The following is an 18,289-nucleotide window of genomic DNA, read 5'->3' on the forward strand; positions in this document are numbered from 1 at the left end:
ATTCCACCCCTCTTGCTTCAGTGTAGCCAGACGTGGGCCCATGAGACTAGGCTCCTGGACAGGCAGTACCCAACATGTCACCTCATAGGCTGAATCACTCACCTTGACAGAGACGTTGCGTCCTGGGCTACTGTCGTGCATGAAGACCCGTAACATGTGAGGAATAAGCTGAGGCAGATAGAGCTTGAACTCGCCCCCAAGAGCCACCACAATTTGCTCAATAAGTAGGATAATTGTGCTCTGTATAGAATTGTTCATGACCCAGAAGTCCTGGAGGAGAAAGATAAAAAAGGTTCTCTATAGCTGAGCTGCATGCAGTATGGGACCAGGAGACAGCATAAGGCTAACACTAGGGAGAACCTTCTCCTCCATTAGGCAATTCCCTGATTTAAGCAACTTAAGAAAAAACAAAACATCCAAGCCACCTATTTAACACTGCATATTACACCAGCTTTAGGGCAACAGACGAATCATTGGTTACAATCACAATGCTCCAGGCTTCCATCTGACGCTGTTCAGCAGTAGTTAGCAAAGCCCAGGTTCAATCCTAAGAAAGAGAGAATGACCCGTACCCTCAGCTGGAGTAACAGCTCTGAGACTGGATTAGAAGAAGAAACTATTATTGTAATATTAAGTGATATTTTATTAATCAATATTTTTCTCCCATTATTAATAATTTCCCTGCCTTCTGCAGCTGCAGAGGTTTGTTAATCTCTCCGGATCTCTCTTTCTGGATGGGCAGGTATTGTGACTGTGATATTCCCTCAAGAATGACCCCACCTGCTCAATAAAGGAATGCGTAATTAACCACCTTCCACTATTTCCGGGATACTGGGGTTCAGACTAAGGGTTGTACTCACTCTCATAAGGGTGACAATTTCATCCATATAGGGTCGAATATGGCTCCTCACAAAAGACACCAACATTCCTAGCTGCTGGAACAGGAACTGAAAGGAAGAGACAGGTAAGTGCTCGATGCTGCTATCCAAATGCCTGAGCAATTCAGGGCAAATCTGATTTCGAAGGCTAATTGCAAGCGTCTTTAAAAACTAAACAACATGCACAGCTATAAATGCTGGAAGTCTGGGGCCAAATTCTCTCTCAGCCTCAACCCAAAGTTGGTATTTTTATCCACTGCTATATTTAAAACTTTGGATATGCATGCATCAAAGGGATTCTACGCATGCAAATTATCAGGTGTTTAAACAACAGACTCACAAGCCTGAACCCAGAGTTTGAAATACCACATCGCTTTATAAATTCAGACCTGGAGGCTGCTTCTGAAAATGTAGCTCCGATCTCTTGCTGCTGGCCAAACTCACCCAGATTTTAAGATACTTTGTTCTATATTCTCTCCCTCTCCCCACCAAGGCATATTGGTGGAATATTACAGGGACAGATTGCAGTACTTGCCAGGTTAACGGTTCATTAGAAAGATGGCTAATTGTACCCTGGGAATATCGTGACCTAGACCATTTGCTGTGTTGGGTTCATGATTCACTTTGATCAAGCAAAACAAAATCATGTGCAATCATCCACTGTAGTGATTTTACTTTTGAGTTTGGTGTGAAATAATATAACAATTTGGGTGAGCACCCCTGGTCCACAAATGCTTATTGAAAACCGGAACAAACAAACAAAAAAACCCCCAAGAACATTTGTATCATTTTCTATTAAATTTCACAGTTTTCATGCAAAACTTGTGGTGTAGATTGTAATTGGTGTTCATAGCAAATACAGGCCAATGTGTTCCAATTCACAAGTGGAGCTCAGAAGAATCGATTATGGGGTTTCATGAAAATCAGGTAAGTGGACAAGGGATAAAAAGCAGCCTCTTTGGCTAGGGCAACATATACATGTTTACTGAAAAATAACTCAGTTCTTGTGGAGTTGCAAGAGGAGGTTTACATACAGTGCAGGGAACTGCCTGGTTTGCGCTTTGTACCCACCTCAGCTCTTCTCCCCAGTACACTTTCACCATCTTCTTTTACCTGAAAATTTTTAAAGAGAGTGTGCAAAACTGCAGAGCTTTCAAGCAAGTTAGGTCAGTCATGTCTAGGCGCCCAGCAAACCCAGAGCGCCAGGGGTTTTCATTCCAATCTGAGTAGTAATTCAGTCTGGTAGAGGATTGCCAGCGGTGACTGTGGTTCTATAGCAGGAATGGGGGTAATTCTGTTGCTCCCATCCCACATGTAAAACACAATTCTAGTAACTCATGTGAATTCCCCATTACATACACTCTTGAGAAAGAGGTTCTGCTACAACCAGCCATCTTAGGCCAGATGCAGCTGAGGCCCATTCTTCTGATGCAATTTTACATTTAAGTGAAAATTGCTAGTTAAATGAGAAAGAAGTGAGGTGCTGTGGAATCATTGTCCACTCAGCTGTGAATGCCAGCTGACTGCAGCAAGTCAAATTCCCTGCACAGGAGGATGAAAGCAGACCGCTTTGCTAGACGTTTAAGACTCTACATGTAAAGACACACAGTGCAACAGGGCATAAACTGCACAGGCCACTGAAAGCTGTGGGACCTGCACAGGATGGCTTAAGGAGGAAGCAGAACTGAGAACTGGCCATTTAGGGGGATGCTTGGTAGCAGCTGTTTCAATGGAGAAGCAGAAAAATTGGCACCACTTGATGTTCTGATCAATAACAAGAGGAGAGAGAAAGCAAAGCTGGTACCTCACTTTCGCAGCATGCTTGGCAGCAGCACTCGGTGCAGGAGCACCCAAAGACAGTTGCATTCGCTTTACAATGGATTCTTGTTTTGGGGAGGGGGAGCAAATTCCTAGCACACTCACCTCTCGGATGGCACCATCGCAAACCCGAATTACATTGAGAAACGTCGGCATGACCTGGGGCAGGAACTGCACACACTTCAGCCCGAGAGATTTGAAAATAAAGGTGATGGCTTGGACTACCATAGTGTGATGGTGGGACAAGGATTGGTCTCGGAAGATTCTCATCAGCGCTACCATGGAGACAGCAGGGTAGAACTCATCCAGAGGGAGGTTTCCCATGTTCACTAACATCTCACTGGTACTGTAATCAGCTGGGAAAAGGGAAGGAAGTGTCACTTACATGTGTACACACAATGCACACCTACACTGCACTTCAGACACAGCTGGCTAATGGGGGGGAGGGGGGGGGAAGAGGAATTTACATTAACAACATGCTCAGAGGAGATGACCAGTCCATGGGAACTTAAACCAAAGCCCTGAGACCCTGAAAGTTGTATTCCTAAATACAAGAAAAGAACGTGGCTGCACGGATCTCTCAATTTTTGCACAAAAAAAACCACAAATAGGGGAGTGGCATCTATAAAGCACTGTGCCCCAACCTGCCCACTGCACGTGCTTCTTTGCTGAGACTCTGTTTACAGGAGTTCAGAAGCTTTCAGGGTAGGAACGGGTGGAAAAGGGGAGGTATGATCTCCAGAGTATTGGCCCCTACAGAGCCCGGACACTTTCATAAGAAAATCCGTGCACAGGGTAATGTTGCTAAACAGTCATAGGGGGACCCAGGCAATGGTACTGCAGCAGTGCTACTGAGGAAGACAGACCAGCAAAGCAGCATAGTCTTGGCTCACTGCAGAAGAGATCCCCAGGATTCTCCCATGTCGCTAGGATTTATGGGGTTGGGTGGAGGCACAGATTCAAGATTAACAGACCCCACTCAGCAAAATGTCTTCTGCCACAAGAGGTTGGGGGAAACAGGTGAAATGTGCAGGGTTTTCTTGCTCCCCTCCCATGTTCTTTGTGCAGGAGAGGGGAGTCTGCCCGCAGAAAACTAAAAGCTGTCACTAACAGGACAGCTTTAACTCTAGCTACTGGTCATCTTTCTCAGCTGCAGTTCTTCAACACAACAGCAAGAGCTAAGACGAGAGTGTCTCAACAATAACACAATCTGCCCTTTGATTGCACGTGACACCTGCTGCTCATCCCTGGTGGCCATCTGGGAGGAAAATTCATCATCTCACTCTGCTTTTGTAAAAAAAAATATAAAAATAAAAAATGAGGGGATAACCCTGCCATTCTGGCCAACGTTCCTCTCCTAGGGACACACCTACTCATGTCCAAAAGTGTGAGAGTGCCAGAGCCTAGCATGTCACCTGAGACGTTTGCCTCCATGGCTGGATGCACTGCAGTGACCGACTGACTTTGTAAAGCACTTTTAGATAGTTGGAGCATGACAGACACAGTTTCTCACATCCCATTTATATAATATTCTGCAATACAAACCTCTCCTGGGAATAAGCTACATCTGATTGATTGCCTCTTCCTCTCTCTTTTTAAAGATGAAATATCCCCTTCCTTCTTTTCCCATCTAATCAGATATTTTAAATGGGGTAACCAGTATGCTAATTTGTAGCTATCGGGTAACATTTTCTCAAGTGCCTCAGTCCCATTTTCAAATGTGGCATTGACATTCAGAGGGATCTAGGCTCCTAAGTCATTTGGGACTTGTCTACACTTGGAAATTTACTAAGATAACTATTCCAGAACATGAGTGTATCCACAAAGAGTTACTTTGAAATAAGTACTCTGGTAAATTTCCAAGTGTAGACAAATCCTAAGGGCTTTTTGAAAATTTCCTCAAACTTCTGTATCACCAGACATTGCTCTACTACTCCAAGACCACATTCCTTTTGCGCTCTCATCCCTGTCTGTTTGTATTAGTGTTTGGAAACCAATTGAAATAGTATTTTTTATTCCATATCTAGACTTCATTTACACTGATGGAAATCCAGCGGAGCTCCACGGAATTCTTTGGATTTCACAAAAGAAATCCTTGCCAGTGGCTGAGTGGACACGTCAGTATAACTATTTCCATTGTAGGTGTTTACAGTAAGTTACAATTAAACAATAAAGTCACTTATAGTGAATTTCACATCTGGAGATGCCCATAATCTGGCTACTTATTTTTGTTCTGTTCTCTTATTTTGTATACAGTGAAATTCATACACACATACACAATCGGTTTCACAGCTGAACTCAGGGGGCTTTTTACTGCCTTACAGTAATGCTATCTTGAAAGCGCTTAGAAATCTATTTGAATTCAGGGACAGTTTATCACGCTCCATCTGGTATTATATTTTTTATTGTAACAGTTGAAAGTGCTAATAAAAATTCCTGCCAAAACCAAAGTCCTGTGACGCCAGTTTGATGGTTTTATTTAAGCAAACACCTGGCAAACAGCTGCCCGTCTACGTCCCGACACCATCGCCAAGCAATTCAGCATTATTGCTCTCTGGTCAGGAAATGGGTATACAACATGGGTACCTGCAGACAGGGAGTGAGGGACGTGGGCAGAACTTTGTACTGAAGCAACCACATGAACTTCTACTTACATTAGCACCAAAATTCAATGACAAAAGTAAGGGGGCCAAACTATTGATACCCTCAGTTGTATGAGTTTGACATACTCCATGGACGCCTACTTGGGAAGTGTTTTTGTTAGATGGTTTCAGCATTTTACTCTGATTGCAAGCTCCGCAGGGCAGAGGCCTGTGTAATTTGTCTGTCGGACACCACACATCCCTAGGACGCTACAGAAATAATGGCCTAAAGCATTGAACTGTGCAATGGACAGTAAAGCCTATGCTCCTGAAACATAGCTCATTCTAGTGCAAGAACATGTAATGGAACAGGCTAGAAGGCACTTTGAGAGAGAAAAACTGGGTTTAAGTTGGTAATTGTTTAAAAAGTCTTTCTGCTTGATATTCATTCTCAGAATAAAACCACCATATTCTGCATTCCCATGAAAGCGGGAGAAGGGGCTAGGGCAGGGAAAACTTTCAAAGGAGTCAAACAGTTCTCTGGGAGTGGTGCTGTGACCTTGTAGACAAGCAGTCCTAAGTAAACCCTGTCAACTAACTGTAACATTTTTAAGCAGACACCATCAGCTTAAACAATTCCCCGCACATTTGCCTGCAATTTATGGACTATTGCTGCAAGTGGCACCCAAGATCATTACAGATAAAAAAATTAGAGGAGATATTTCTCTACTGGTCATTTTACTGTACATTTGAACACATCATGTGTATTCAGATTTCCCCTATGTAGGCAGTCTCCCATTTCCATTAGCCTTTCAAGCAGCAACAGGGAAAAGAAAGACATATTATAAAACAGGAAGGTGCAATTGTAAAACCTCAAAATTTGGCAGGGAGATCTGAGAGAGGTGGAGAACATGAAATGACTTTCACCTCTAGTTCTGAGAAGTCTCAGAGGCAGAGCTGGGGAAAAAAACTCAGGTCTCCTGACACCCTGTCCTATGCCCTAGCTACAGATAATGCTGCCTTTCTGTAGCTTAAGTCATTTCACTTCTGAGGGAAAATCCTGGTTGTGTGTAAAGCCCATGGAGTTTTTGGGAAACACTCTTGGTTAGGATCCATCTAGCCCACCTCTCAGGACTGACTGAGGAAACAACCCAGATGCAGCATTACATCATTTTCATCTTTAGTTCCTGTGCTGGAATGTAAAGACCAAGGCCCCTTTAAAACTAAACAGTGCAGGGTGCACATTCTTTCCCCAGTCTCCCTCTGCTTACAAGAATCCTGGCTGGATTTAGACTCCGACAGGCTGACAGCCGAAGCATCTCGCGACTGGTCAATCATGCCAATATTCACTTTGTGCTTGTAAGGGTCCAAAGCTCCCAGCAGTCCCAGCACACGGATAGCCTAGCAAGGAGGGAAAAAAAAAAATCAAAACAGAGAAGGCACGTCAAGGCGTATCACCCAGGCTAAGGCCAACACATTAAATGAAGCCTGAATTCAGGGCTCTGGGTAGCTGGTAGAGGGAAGGGGAAGATGATCGGGTGGTGGGGGGACAGTCCCATCATATTCCAAATAGAGTGTATTGATTCTCCTCATCCACTGAAGTGAGCAACTTCATTAGCTTCCATTCACAGCCCCTTTAGAGTCCTACCCATTATGCCAAACTATCCCTCAATCAACCCCAACGACAGATCAGTCGTTCGTTCAGAAGGTTAGCATCACTGACCTCGCCCTCTCATGCAAGTACGCAGAAGTTACTGCTGGAAAGTGAGCTTTGAGTTCCTACCTCTCTCCGAGTGCCCTGGTTCTGCTCGGTCTTCAAGAAGTTCAGCAGCACATCCAGCAAAGTTGGGTATTTCCTGTACGGCTCCACCACATAACCCGTGCTGGCCACCAGTTGTCCCAGTGTCCACAGAGCCACCTGGAATGAATATAGCCCCGAATGGTTAGTTATGATCAGGCCAAGCAGCAAGTTACTATTTGTCCTGTCCTACCAGAGCCATTTTTATTCTTTTAAAACATCTCAATGTCTGATTGCCTTCCATAGACCATGACACTGGAAGCCCCCACAAACAGGGTCTCTTTGTTAAGGGAAGGTGAAAAGTCAATTAACACATGGCAACCTACAAACCTCAGGCTTATACAACACACACACCACACCACTCTGAGATATGACGTTTTTCTCCATCTCCTTCAGTTGGTGTTGGAAACGTCTCTGCAGCACTGAGCCTGACCCCAGCGTGTTCCACAAAAACTACTGACCTAAGCTGGGTTCTCTAGCCATGTGGCAGAACATCCTGATCACAAGACAGAGTGGCGCTACAATTTCCATCTTGGCAGACAAGAACGGACTCCACATTTCATGAGAGACTGACATTCTGAGCTAATGTTTTTTAGTAGCTTTCATAGCGTAAAGTGACATTTTACTGTATGCTTCTGGTCACAGAGGACAGCATGGTTTAGGCAGGTGTCATATACGCACCTGTCTTTTCGCCAGCAAGGAGGAGTCCTGGAGCATGTCCATGATTATGATGAAGAGCTCATCCACCCACTTCCTCATCTCCAGCCCACTGACCTGTAGACAGAGGAAGGAAGGGCTCTCATCTAGAACTATTACAGAACTGTTAGGCAGCAATGATAATGCCTCCACATAAAGCTGAAATACGCTTACCTGTGCCAGCTCCCCTATGGTAGCCAAGACATTATTAATCACCCCTGGATTTGGATCTGGGTCAGGATCTTTCAGTTTCACAATCAATGCCTGTTTGATGACATAGGAAAAAGTTAGAATCCTCTGAGAAACTTCTCCCCTGACCCTGACTCCTGCACTGAGCAATCTCTTCCCCGATTCCTGCACTGGAAATGCCAGTAAGACAGAGCCCCTAACAGATGCTCATGGGTGCCAATGTATGTTTCAAAGATTTACAACATATTTCTATCATATCTTTAGGGTTTTTGCGCATCCAATGTCTATCCAGGTCAAGCAGATGCACACACACAGGGTTGTCGTAGGGACCACACTCCAGTCTGGTTATTATGCCATTACAGAGCAATGAAAATGATGTAGCTCATGGTCCCAGTTATTGTGTGATCCGCCTGTGTGCCAGAAGATCTCCCCCACCTAAAGTCAGCAGGAATTCTAAGAAGGCCCTACCTTAAGGATAGGCTCCATGTATGGACGAATGAGTCGTGGGGCATTGGAGACCAAGTGACCCAACATCCTGGCGCTCTGCTCCTTTATTCTGCCAACACCACTGTGTTCCAGCTCCGTCAGGATCTGCGCAAAGGGCAAACCAGATGCATTAAAGCAGAGCAAAAGCTGGAGAGGCAGCGTTCTCCACGTAAGGCAGCAAACGATAGAAGAGAGCAAAATGGCGAGACTGATCCCATCCTCCTCCGCAACTCACAACTCAAGTGTCAAATGAGAAAGCAATCTCAGAAGCTGTATACGTGGTATCAGCCAAGGGTGCCCAAACGAGGCCATGGCTAATCTGTATAAAAGGGAATGGAGTGCAACCGGATCCATCCCTAACGGGGAGGGAAAGCCTATGGGATTATACTCTCGGGCATGGGATACTCCACCTCAGTCCGAACAGAAGGCCCCTCCACTCTAGACAAAAAGCGTTGCACATGTTGGGACCTGAAGTTACTACTGTCCTCTCCACCCTACCATGGAAGTTGGTGACTGAAAACCTCATAGAATTCTGAGGGATGCTGGTGCAAATACATAAAATGAAACCGTCAACACTCATTAGGAAAGCATTGTCTAAGACGTATCAAGCTGGGTTATAAACAGCCTTCCAGAAAGGGAGACCTACGTTGCACTGCAGCTATTCTAGCACAGTCTGACTTCCTTAATGCCACCATCCCCACCTCAGTTAGTAAAGAATCCATCCCCATCCTTAGCACCCTGTCTCCGTTACCTGTATTAACATCTTGCGCAGGAAAGGCATGACAAAGGCAGGGTTCATGCTGCTCAGCCGGCCCACGGTGCAGATAGCCAGCTCTCGGATTTCAAACACCTGATCGTTCAGGGCCACAAAGAGAGCCTGCAGATTTTCTGCCTGGGCAAGATGGGCATCAAACCTCTCGTCCAAGGAGGCCAACACACAGTAACGGATATCGGGGTCTGCAAGAGCATGGTCACTTGTCTTCGCTCATGTTCAACCGTTGTTCTTACACAATCTTGACAGACACACTAAATAACATACCACCTTCTTTCACCAGAGAGCTACTGTCAATGAACAACCCTGCCAAAACCTTGGAGCAAGTGGACGAGGACCCCAATGAGTGAGAGAGACCTGAAGAATCTACCCAATGGCGTCTCACTATAGCTCTGTGCTGCCAAACAAGACACCTGGGTTTCACGTCCAGGACAGTTTGTTGCTCCTAAAGCTAGTGTGACTGGAAGCACCATAGAGAAAGGGCAAACCAGCCCCAGGTGACCGCTCAGCCCCAGGTGACCGCTCAGCCCCAGGTGACCGCTCAGCCCCAGGTGACCGCTCAGCCCCAGGTGACCGCTCAGCCATTAACAGACTCCACCCAGCAAAAGGGAGAAAAGAGAGCGAGGTTCAACAAAAGGAGCCGGTCCCTCCTGAGTCGTAACAATTGAGACTGTGATGTGGGACAGGCTCATACAACAAGGCAAGAGGCGGGGAGTGAAATTCTGAGGCCTCCACCTAGAATAGAGAATTCCTGGGGTTACATCACTCTGCACTTGCTCTCTGCTAATACGCCCAAATCTGGGGATGGATTCAGAGGTGTGAAATCCATTTTATTTAGAAAGAGCGATTCCCTGGGTTATCAGAAAACAAGCCTGAACAGTACCACAACCCTCGGTCCAGGCACAGACAGCTGTATGGTGGCAAACCCAACACATTACCTGGGTCTGTTATCCCAACCACTAGCAGTTTGCTGAGAACGTCTGCCACCACCTGCACTGCGGTCTGGCTGACCACATGGGCATGTCCACTGATCAAGTGGATGGAGGGCGTGAGAAGGCGAGAGCAGGTGCGGGCCGCCTCCATCCGGATCTCCTTGTGCTCACTGTTCAGGAAGTGATCCGCACAGTGCCGGACAAACTGGGTCAGAGAATGGCCTGGATGGGAGTGGGGAAAAGAGATTGGTTCTCACACAGGTTTACACCTCAGCGATAGAAGACTTTCCAGGGAGACAAACACAGAGCTGCAGACTGAATGTGAGGGACACCGTTAGTTTGGTTTAAAGTCTCTCCTCCTGTTACAGGAGCAGCTGTGTAGATGGGGTCAGCCTGAGGATGAGCTATGTCAGCTCTTCTCTTCTGTGCCAGCCAGGGAAAAGGCAAGCCCTTCCTTAGATGCTTTTACACCGATTTCTGGATTGTAATTCTAATTACAGTATATAAATATTTGTGTTACTGTGCACCCACAACGGGTGACGCTTTCCAGAAGGCTCCCAAAACTCTGCAGTGAATTCAGCCATGGGAACACACACAGGCCATGGATATTGTTGTGCAACCTTAATGACAGCGTACGCAGCCTGCACTGACAATATTGACATGCACATCCACCCTGCTGCTGGCTCCACACCTTACCTTCGAACTCGAAGCTGCCCAGTGTGCGCAGGGCGAGGGTGATGCTGCCCACATCGCTGGCCTCGGGGATGTTGGTGAGGCTGGGAGAGGCCAGCTGATGGGCCAGGCCCTTGGGCATGCCTGGGTGCCGGAGAGGTTTGTGCATTAGAACGAGAGAGAGCATTTTTAGCAGCCCGTCCTGGATGTCCTTCTTCAGCTGGGGGATCTGACGACTCAAGTCATAGAGCACAGCGGTCAGAGCGGGGCTGAGGGCAACAAGCAGGCAGACACTCAGTAGGACAGGAACAAGAACAGTTACATGTTTTGGCTTCTCATTCACGACTGTAACTTTGCCCATGGAAACGTTACCTGAGGTGTTTCTAATGTCACAGCAACACCTGCTATCACAGCACAGCTGCCTTCGTGCAAACTCCAGAGCGAACAAACAATCTGCTTGGATTCTAGCCCACACTGCTGTGTTAGGCGCTACCAGGAATTATCTGCATGGTGGGACTGTAGAGGAGAGTGGTGCAAGGCACTCTGCATCGGGCTACCTTTGAACACTGCTCTGATGTTTCACAGGGAGCAGAATGCAGCTGCAGGCTTATTTTAGTGGCACCTGCTGTGTTGGATGCCTCATTCCTATAATCTGTAGGCAAAGGCTACCAATCCACGTCCAGGAGTATGAAGCACTGTGCAACCTGGGAGCAAGCTGTTTGAAAGACTGCCTTTATCCATATCCGCCATCTTGGCAGAGGAGATAAGCTGGGACACGTGAGTTAGGAGTCCCCAGATATGAACTCTGAAGGTGGGGGAAGGCTAGACATAGGACAGTCCGACCTCGAATTCACTTCCCCTGTTGGTCTGACACAGATGGAGTGCACTGACCTTCAGGGTTTTCCTGTTTGCCCAAGTTTTTGCCTAAAAGGAGTGTCTGAGTGCTGGGAAGCAGGGGACTCTGCTCTCGACTTCACTGGGACTAGTTATTTTCAGAACCCAAGAGACATCTCACACTGAAGACAAAATGCTGCTTGTTGCCTTCTCAGAGGAGTAACCTCCCCCCAGCAGGATGTATACGCACTCACAGTGCTGGAGGAGTCTAGCTGGCAGCACCAGGCGTGGAATGGGAAGCTCAGCACAGCAATGCACCCACATACTGAATTTAAAATACTGGCCCTGACTTCCAGACATGGGAACCATGATAACTCACCTAAGTGCTGAGCTTGAATAACCAGAGCAGCAGAAAGGCACGAATATCCTTTTCACACACCTAAGTGTAACCAGGGTTGGATTTGGTCACGGGATACAATTGCCTGTGTTTGAAAATCGTGTCTTTTCTGGTATGTTTCACTTTTAAGGGGAGTGTGCGAATTGGCTGACTCGAATGCACACCCTCACCCCGGCTGCCATGCCAAGAGCTGAAGGATTCCTTCTCAGGAAAAGGGAATAGCTTCTGGAGTATTTCTATTCAAAAGGAATTTGGTTTTTTGGCTCTTTGAATCTAAAGATTAGTTCTCACCCCTTCTCTCAAAACGAATTAGTTTCGTAACACCATACTGTTATTTTCATCCTGGTATTTGGCTTCTCAGTGGCATGTCTTAGGAATTTCTTAGGAATTTCCCTAAAGCAGGACACTCAGTGCACTATTTCCTCCAACTCAGGAAGACGGACAACAATATAATCTCTGAGTGTTTGTGAAGGGAAAGCATTTGACAGGCTTTTCTCTAAGGCTGATTAAGAAGTCTGCTTGCTGGAGTTTCATAACTCACTTTTATACATATAGTGGTCATCCTTGCTCATGGCCAACAATGCCACCCAGTGGCTAATGGAAGAACTTGCTAACATATCTTGTACCTACCTCAGTCCCACGGCCAACATGGGTTCCAGAAGCTCTTTGATGTCCTGCTGGATGCAGGGTCCCATAGCTCGTGCCAGCATGCTGATGCAGGTGAAGACTGTGGCATCCACCTGCATGGACTTCTGCCTCCTGAAAACAGACACCATAAGAGCTATTTACCTCAGAGTGCAATCCTGCACATCTCTTCACCCCCCTCACTTATCAACGTCTCATGGGAACACCTATCAGTTTAATAAGCTGTCATACCCCACGGTCACACCAAAAATGGCATGATCAGCAGGTGTCTGTCCAAGAGCCTCTCTAACCTTCACACACTCACTTGTGGGCGAAATCTTTTGGCGGGAGTGCTGCTTTGATGATTTCAAGGACCTTGGGCAAGTAGGCCTGGAACTCAGACCTCACGGCCACAGACAGCAATCCCAAGGCTTGGAAGGCTGCTGTTCGCTCCTTCTCCTTCTTCACACAGCTCAGGATGTGGTTCATTGTGTCTGGAAGGTACTGATCAGCTGATCACAAGAGCAGAACAAGACAATCAATGAGTTCATTTGGCCTGACAGAGTGGACACAAAGGTTTTATGAGATTATGAGAAACCAACTTCCTATTGGCCTGTGTGGCTAAAAGCCCAGTGGTCCCTTTCATACGGCCCCCACTACAGAAACAGTGTAAGGGAGAACCTGGCAATAGTAGTTAAAAGACGCTTCCTGTAAGCAAGATGCCAAGCAGTTTATTGCTTGTTACTGCAGTGACCGACTGGGATCTGGTGGTGAGGAGAGACAATAATAAAGCTTTAAGGTAAATCCAGTTAGAGCCATATTGACAGTGCTCCTCTAACTCCAACTACTTTGGCTGTTCTCAGCACCTTGAGTGATTCAACTTTTGAAAGGCCAGCTGGGATTTTCTTTCATCCACAGAAGGGAAATCCGGATCGGACATTGCTGATAACTGAGATATAAGTGCAGGGAGTAAGAGGGTACAGCTCAGCACTGAACATGGCATGCTCAGGGAACATGAAAATGAGGTCCTGTTTTTATTAAGGCACTGAACACGGACTCCAGGCAAGGGCTTTCATTCTGCCAGCTTTACAAAGCAGCGAGCTCCCATCAGATGTCAAGGAGACCATCCAGAGGACAGTAATTCCCACTACTTAAAGCAGGAATCAAAGTGCCAGTTAGTACAATGCCAAGCACCAGGATTTCTGCTGCTGCATTACCTGTACATAGGTCAATGGGACCACATGAGCTAGAACCTCCCCAACTCACCTTCAGCTGGAGCCCCAGCCCACCTTCAGCTGCAGCCCCAGCCAAAGCCCAGCTGCAAGACCCCTCACCTGTGAACGCAGAAGGCCGGAAAGCAGCCAGCCGTGGCAGTAAGTTGAGGATTGTCATCTGGATCAGAGAGTTCTTGCTGGTTCTGCACTTCAAAACCCAGAGGCACACCTGGAACCAGAGGGGTTGGGCTTTAAAGGGTGCTCTGTCATCCTTGCCTTGTGGGGATCGCAAGGTTTTCCACTGTCATTCCGCTGCATCACCCCTCAGGAAGGGTTATAATTATACCTGTGCCACAGAGTGCTAAACTGAGGCACAGGGAAATTAAGTAGCTCACTCCAGGACACACAGGAAACCAGCCTCAGAGTCAGGGACACAGTTAATGGGCTGTGACCGTGATCCAACTATCGGGCCATATTGCCTCCCAGCAAAGGACGTGGAAGGACGTCACGCTAAGCATCTGGTCTCTGCGCAGGGGATTTTGGGAGGCGCTAGAGAAAAGCCCACAGCTCACCTGATCAAACTTCTCCTCCATCAGATCCCGACAACATCGACTCTCGACCAACGTTGACTTTGCTGGGACAGGCGAGGCTCCAAACCCCATGATTCCTTGATGCGGGCTGTACCCCAGGAGCCCCACCAAGGCGTTCGACTGCGGGGGCTGTACAGACTGGAAGCTGGTGAAAGGGGTGATGTGGCGAGGCTTTGTACCAAAGCCCAGCAGGTCTTTGCAGTATTTGTCGTGCACCATCTGCTGCTGCGTGATCTCCTCCATCTCCTCTCTAAGGCGCTGGGCACAGAAAAAAAACACTTTCAAAGGCAGTTAAACAGAAAAGGACACATGCAACTAACAAATTCATGGACCACAGGCACCCACACCAAGGGGGCTGTATGGCACGGACTGAACTGCAAACCAGACTTGACATCCAAGTGCCTTACATGCAATAGATTTTCCTGCCAAGTGGCCAGCAGTGAGACAGCACAGGCAAAGGATTCTCCCTTTTCGGCCTCAGAGTGGGAAAGAATCAGGGTCAACCAGTGAAATTCACTGAACAAGGCAGACTAGGTATGGCAGTGGCCCTAACTCTTACGGGAAATGCTGTTCCAACCCTGCATCCACTGCCCCCTCAACCAAAGGGAAGTGGGGGGATGGCCTAGGTGATGTCTCAAGGTCCCTTCCAGCCCTACAATTCTATAATACTGTGAATTCACAGTCTAGCACAGTGGTTCCCAAACTAGGGGCACCGCTTGTTCAGAGAAAGCCCCTGGCGGGCCAGGCATGTTTGTTTACCTGCCGCATCCGCAGGTTCGTTCGATCGCGGCTCCCACTGGCCGTGGTTCGCCGTTCTTGGCCAATGGGAGCTGCAGAAAACAGCGCAGGCCGAGGGACATGCTGGCCACCGTTTCCCGCAGCCCCCATTGGCCAAGAACGGCGAACCTCGGCCAGTGGGAGCTGCGATCGGCCGAACCTGTGGACGCGGCAGGTAAACAAACCGGCCTGGCCCACCAGGGGTTTTCCCTGAACAAGCGGCACCCCTAGTTTGGGAACCACTGGTCTAGCAGGACTCTCAGAATGTGCTGAGTTTCACATGATTAAACAGTTCTGGGCACTAACCTGACCCTCGCGTCCAACACATTCAGCCACTTCCTATGAACCCACCAGCCCCTACGAACACACCTTCAGTTCAAATTTAATTGGTGCCAAGTTGCTGCCTAAATTAAACACATATCCATATAAGGTTAGAACCCATCAGGCGACCATCCTATATCACACATATTGAACAGACAGTGATGTATCTGTCCTACTACATACGGTCACAGGGGACAGCATAATGCAAGAAAGGTTTGAAGCTACAACTGGGAAAAGATTGTGGAGGAGTAATTGAAACTAAAGAGGGAGAGAGATCTATTAAATCACCTTGTCCATCCCAAGGGACGGAGGCAGAATTGTTCCCTGAAGGACATTCTCTAGTGCTTTTTCTAATCTAATTTTAAAAGTCCCAAGCAATTGGGTTTTCACCCTTTCCCTTCCCTTGGGAGGCTGCCCAGCACCTCATTTAATCACTGCGAGGAAGTGTTCCCACCTCCTCTGGCTATATCCTCCTATAACACCCTGCACAATTCCTCTCCTTCCTTTGTGTTTATATCCCACAAATATCTGTACTTGCTGCCCCACACATCCAGTTGTCACTTAAAGCTATTTAATGTCACTTTCCATCATGAATGAACCCTCCTGTCCCTAAACATTTGGTACTGTTCTACTAATTCCCTTCACTTCGCCACTGTGTTTGCGACAATTAAATGCCCTAGACCCCAGTTGCTTGTGAACTTCTCCAGCTCAATCAACCCATTTCCAACCCAAACGGATTAATTGCATGTGCCCCATTTTATTAAACTGAACGAGGAGACACCTCCGTTCGGCCAATCATAGCACCAAACACTGGTCGCCATCTTGATAAGTCACTCACCTCTCCCTCCATGCTGCTGATTCTCACTAATTCATTGAGGATCAGTAAGGCACCGTGGATTCGGTCGTCACGATTCATACCCTTCTCCTTGGCCAAAGTCTCATCGAAACCTTTCTCTGCCTCTTCGTATGTGTGCTGAACAAAGATAATAGCAACCTTAACAGAGACCAAGTCCTCTCAATGTAGAACAAGGGAATATAGCAAGTCAGTAGTTACTGGGAGCCCATAAGTTCCAGGAACAGCTACAAACCTCAGCTGATCAACACTAGAACAGAGCACTGAATAGTTCTGACCCAGTCTACTCTGGCAGTCAAACTGTTTTCAACAGAAAGAGTGAACAAAGAGACCTGTGTCTTCCATCTTCTCTCAAGAACACACCATTATCATAGCGTACATGGGGATTATGTGAAATGTGTGTTGAGGCCTTTCATGTCTTGGCGCCCTGGTCATGTTGCCAGTATGACATGTGCTCAGGTCTCACAGTGTCAAATTAGTTTGATTGCATTGTTCAAGCCTAACATGTGGATTTAGAACTCATTGCCAAATAAGTACAACCCCTGGCTGCAGCATTGTAACCTTGCCATTGCTGACTGGCAATTTGATCACTGATGCTGATAAGACCTTGAGGTAGCTGAACCCATAAAATCTGCACGTGTCCCTAACTACTGAGCATTCTGTTGGCAACAAGTTACAGAACGTACAATAGAGCCCTGGTGGAATGGAGTGTCTCACATGCTTTGGTAGAGGGTAGTGTAAACAGTTTGGTTCAGCCTATTCTAGAGGCCAAAGCATTTTCAATCCTGATTGAGAGAGGCCAACACCTATTGACATATGAGGATCAGTCTCTTGGCTTTTGGTGCTGACACTGAGGCTTTTCTGAACTCTAGAGGAAAGCTGTTCCAAGATTAAGGGATTATTTCCTTACTCTGTACCACTGGGGCTTCTGCATCTCTTTTGGCTCCCGCTGGGTGGTGAGGATAAGGCAGGCTCGTAAGGCAGACACGGCTCCCTCTCGGATGGCCTGTTTGGGATCCCACACAGCAACAAAGATGTTATCGAAGAACGGCTGCACTTGCTGGAAGAAGAAGGTGGGCACGCTGATTGCCAGCTCACGCAGGACCAGAACCTGGAGAGAGGAAGAGAGACGGTGGTGTTAGGCACAGACTGGAATTCAGAGACTGACCCCTTCCCTGTGTCTGTCCAGACTGTAAGCTTTTTGGGGGCAAGGACCTTCTATCTGCTCTGCATCTATACAATGCCTAGCAAAACAGGTCCTCATTCTTGGCTGGTCCCAAGAGACTATGATAATGAACATGATTAATGGCAGACCAGCTAGCCAGCATCACAACTTCTCAGATACACAATGGTAGCCACTCCAATCCCTGACAGCTCTCATTCGCTGCATCCACCCATCTATATACATAGCTCCCATCAGCACTACTCATGAGCCCTTTCCCAGGAAGGCTGAAGAGGAGTACATACAGCTGCGTGTCTTCGACCTTCATTCCTATCAGCTCCCAGCCACTCCAGAGCCCGTTTCACCTCGAACTCCACATATTCCGCCGTGAAGGTATCACCTGCCAGAGCAAGGCGCCCGATGGCCTTGGACGCCATCTCCATGACGACGGGGTCATTGGAGGGGAGGAGGTTCCGAAGGTAATTGGCAAACCTGCCAATGCGGGTGGCATTGCCTCCCTCAACACCGATAAGGCTTGCTGGGGAGAAGGAGAACAGGAGTGAAAGCTCTGCCACCGAGTCAGCTTGCCAGACAGTAGGGTAGTCCCTGGAGAAGAGTTAGTATTCCCTATCCATTCTTTAGAGACTCCCATTATCTCTTCCTAAACCAGAAATCCACCAGAGAAATCAAGCAA

General features: G+C 47.3%; 1 protein-coding gene across 2 annotated transcripts in view; it reads right to left on the reverse strand.

The window, feature by feature from the left end:
* The window catches only part of MTOR (mechanistic target of rapamycin kinase), a 104,779-nt gene that overhangs the window by 83,077 nt on the left and 3,413 nt on the right, over positions 1-18,289 (reverse strand). For both annotated transcript variants that reach the window (XM_044996177.1, XM_044996176.1), the window contains 19 exons: positions 17,901-18,133; positions 17,344-17,544; positions 16,419-16,553; positions 14,465-14,740; positions 14,013-14,121; positions 13,004-13,190; positions 12,685-12,813; positions 10,848-11,092; positions 10,158-10,373; positions 9,199-9,404; positions 8,430-8,552; positions 7,947-8,036; positions 7,758-7,850; positions 7,062-7,196; positions 6,550-6,679; positions 2,802-3,052; positions 1,950-1,991; positions 861-947; positions 103-270 (listed from right to left, as the gene is read on the reverse strand). In XM_044996177.1, the coding sequence (XP_044852112.1) occupies positions 103-270; positions 861-947; positions 1,950-1,991; positions 2,802-3,052; positions 6,550-6,679; positions 7,062-7,196; positions 7,758-7,850; positions 7,947-8,036; positions 8,430-8,552; positions 9,199-9,404; positions 10,158-10,373; positions 10,848-11,092; positions 12,685-12,813; positions 13,004-13,190; positions 14,013-14,121; positions 14,465-14,740; positions 16,419-16,553; positions 17,344-17,544; positions 17,901-18,133 (3,056 nt within the window). The remainder of the gene's footprint in view (positions 1-102; positions 271-860; positions 948-1,949; positions 1,992-2,801; positions 3,053-6,549; positions 6,680-7,061; positions 7,197-7,757; positions 7,851-7,946; positions 8,037-8,429; positions 8,553-9,198; positions 9,405-10,157; positions 10,374-10,847; positions 11,093-12,684; positions 12,814-13,003; positions 13,191-14,012; positions 14,122-14,464; positions 14,741-16,418; positions 16,554-17,343; positions 17,545-17,900; positions 18,134-18,289) is intronic.

Source organism: Mauremys mutica, chromosome 21 (genome assembly GCF_020497125.1).
Source record: "Mauremys mutica isolate MM-2020 ecotype Southern chromosome 21, ASM2049712v1, whole genome shotgun sequence".
NCBI classification, from domain to species: Eukaryota; Metazoa; Chordata; order Testudines; family Geoemydidae; genus Mauremys; species Mauremys mutica.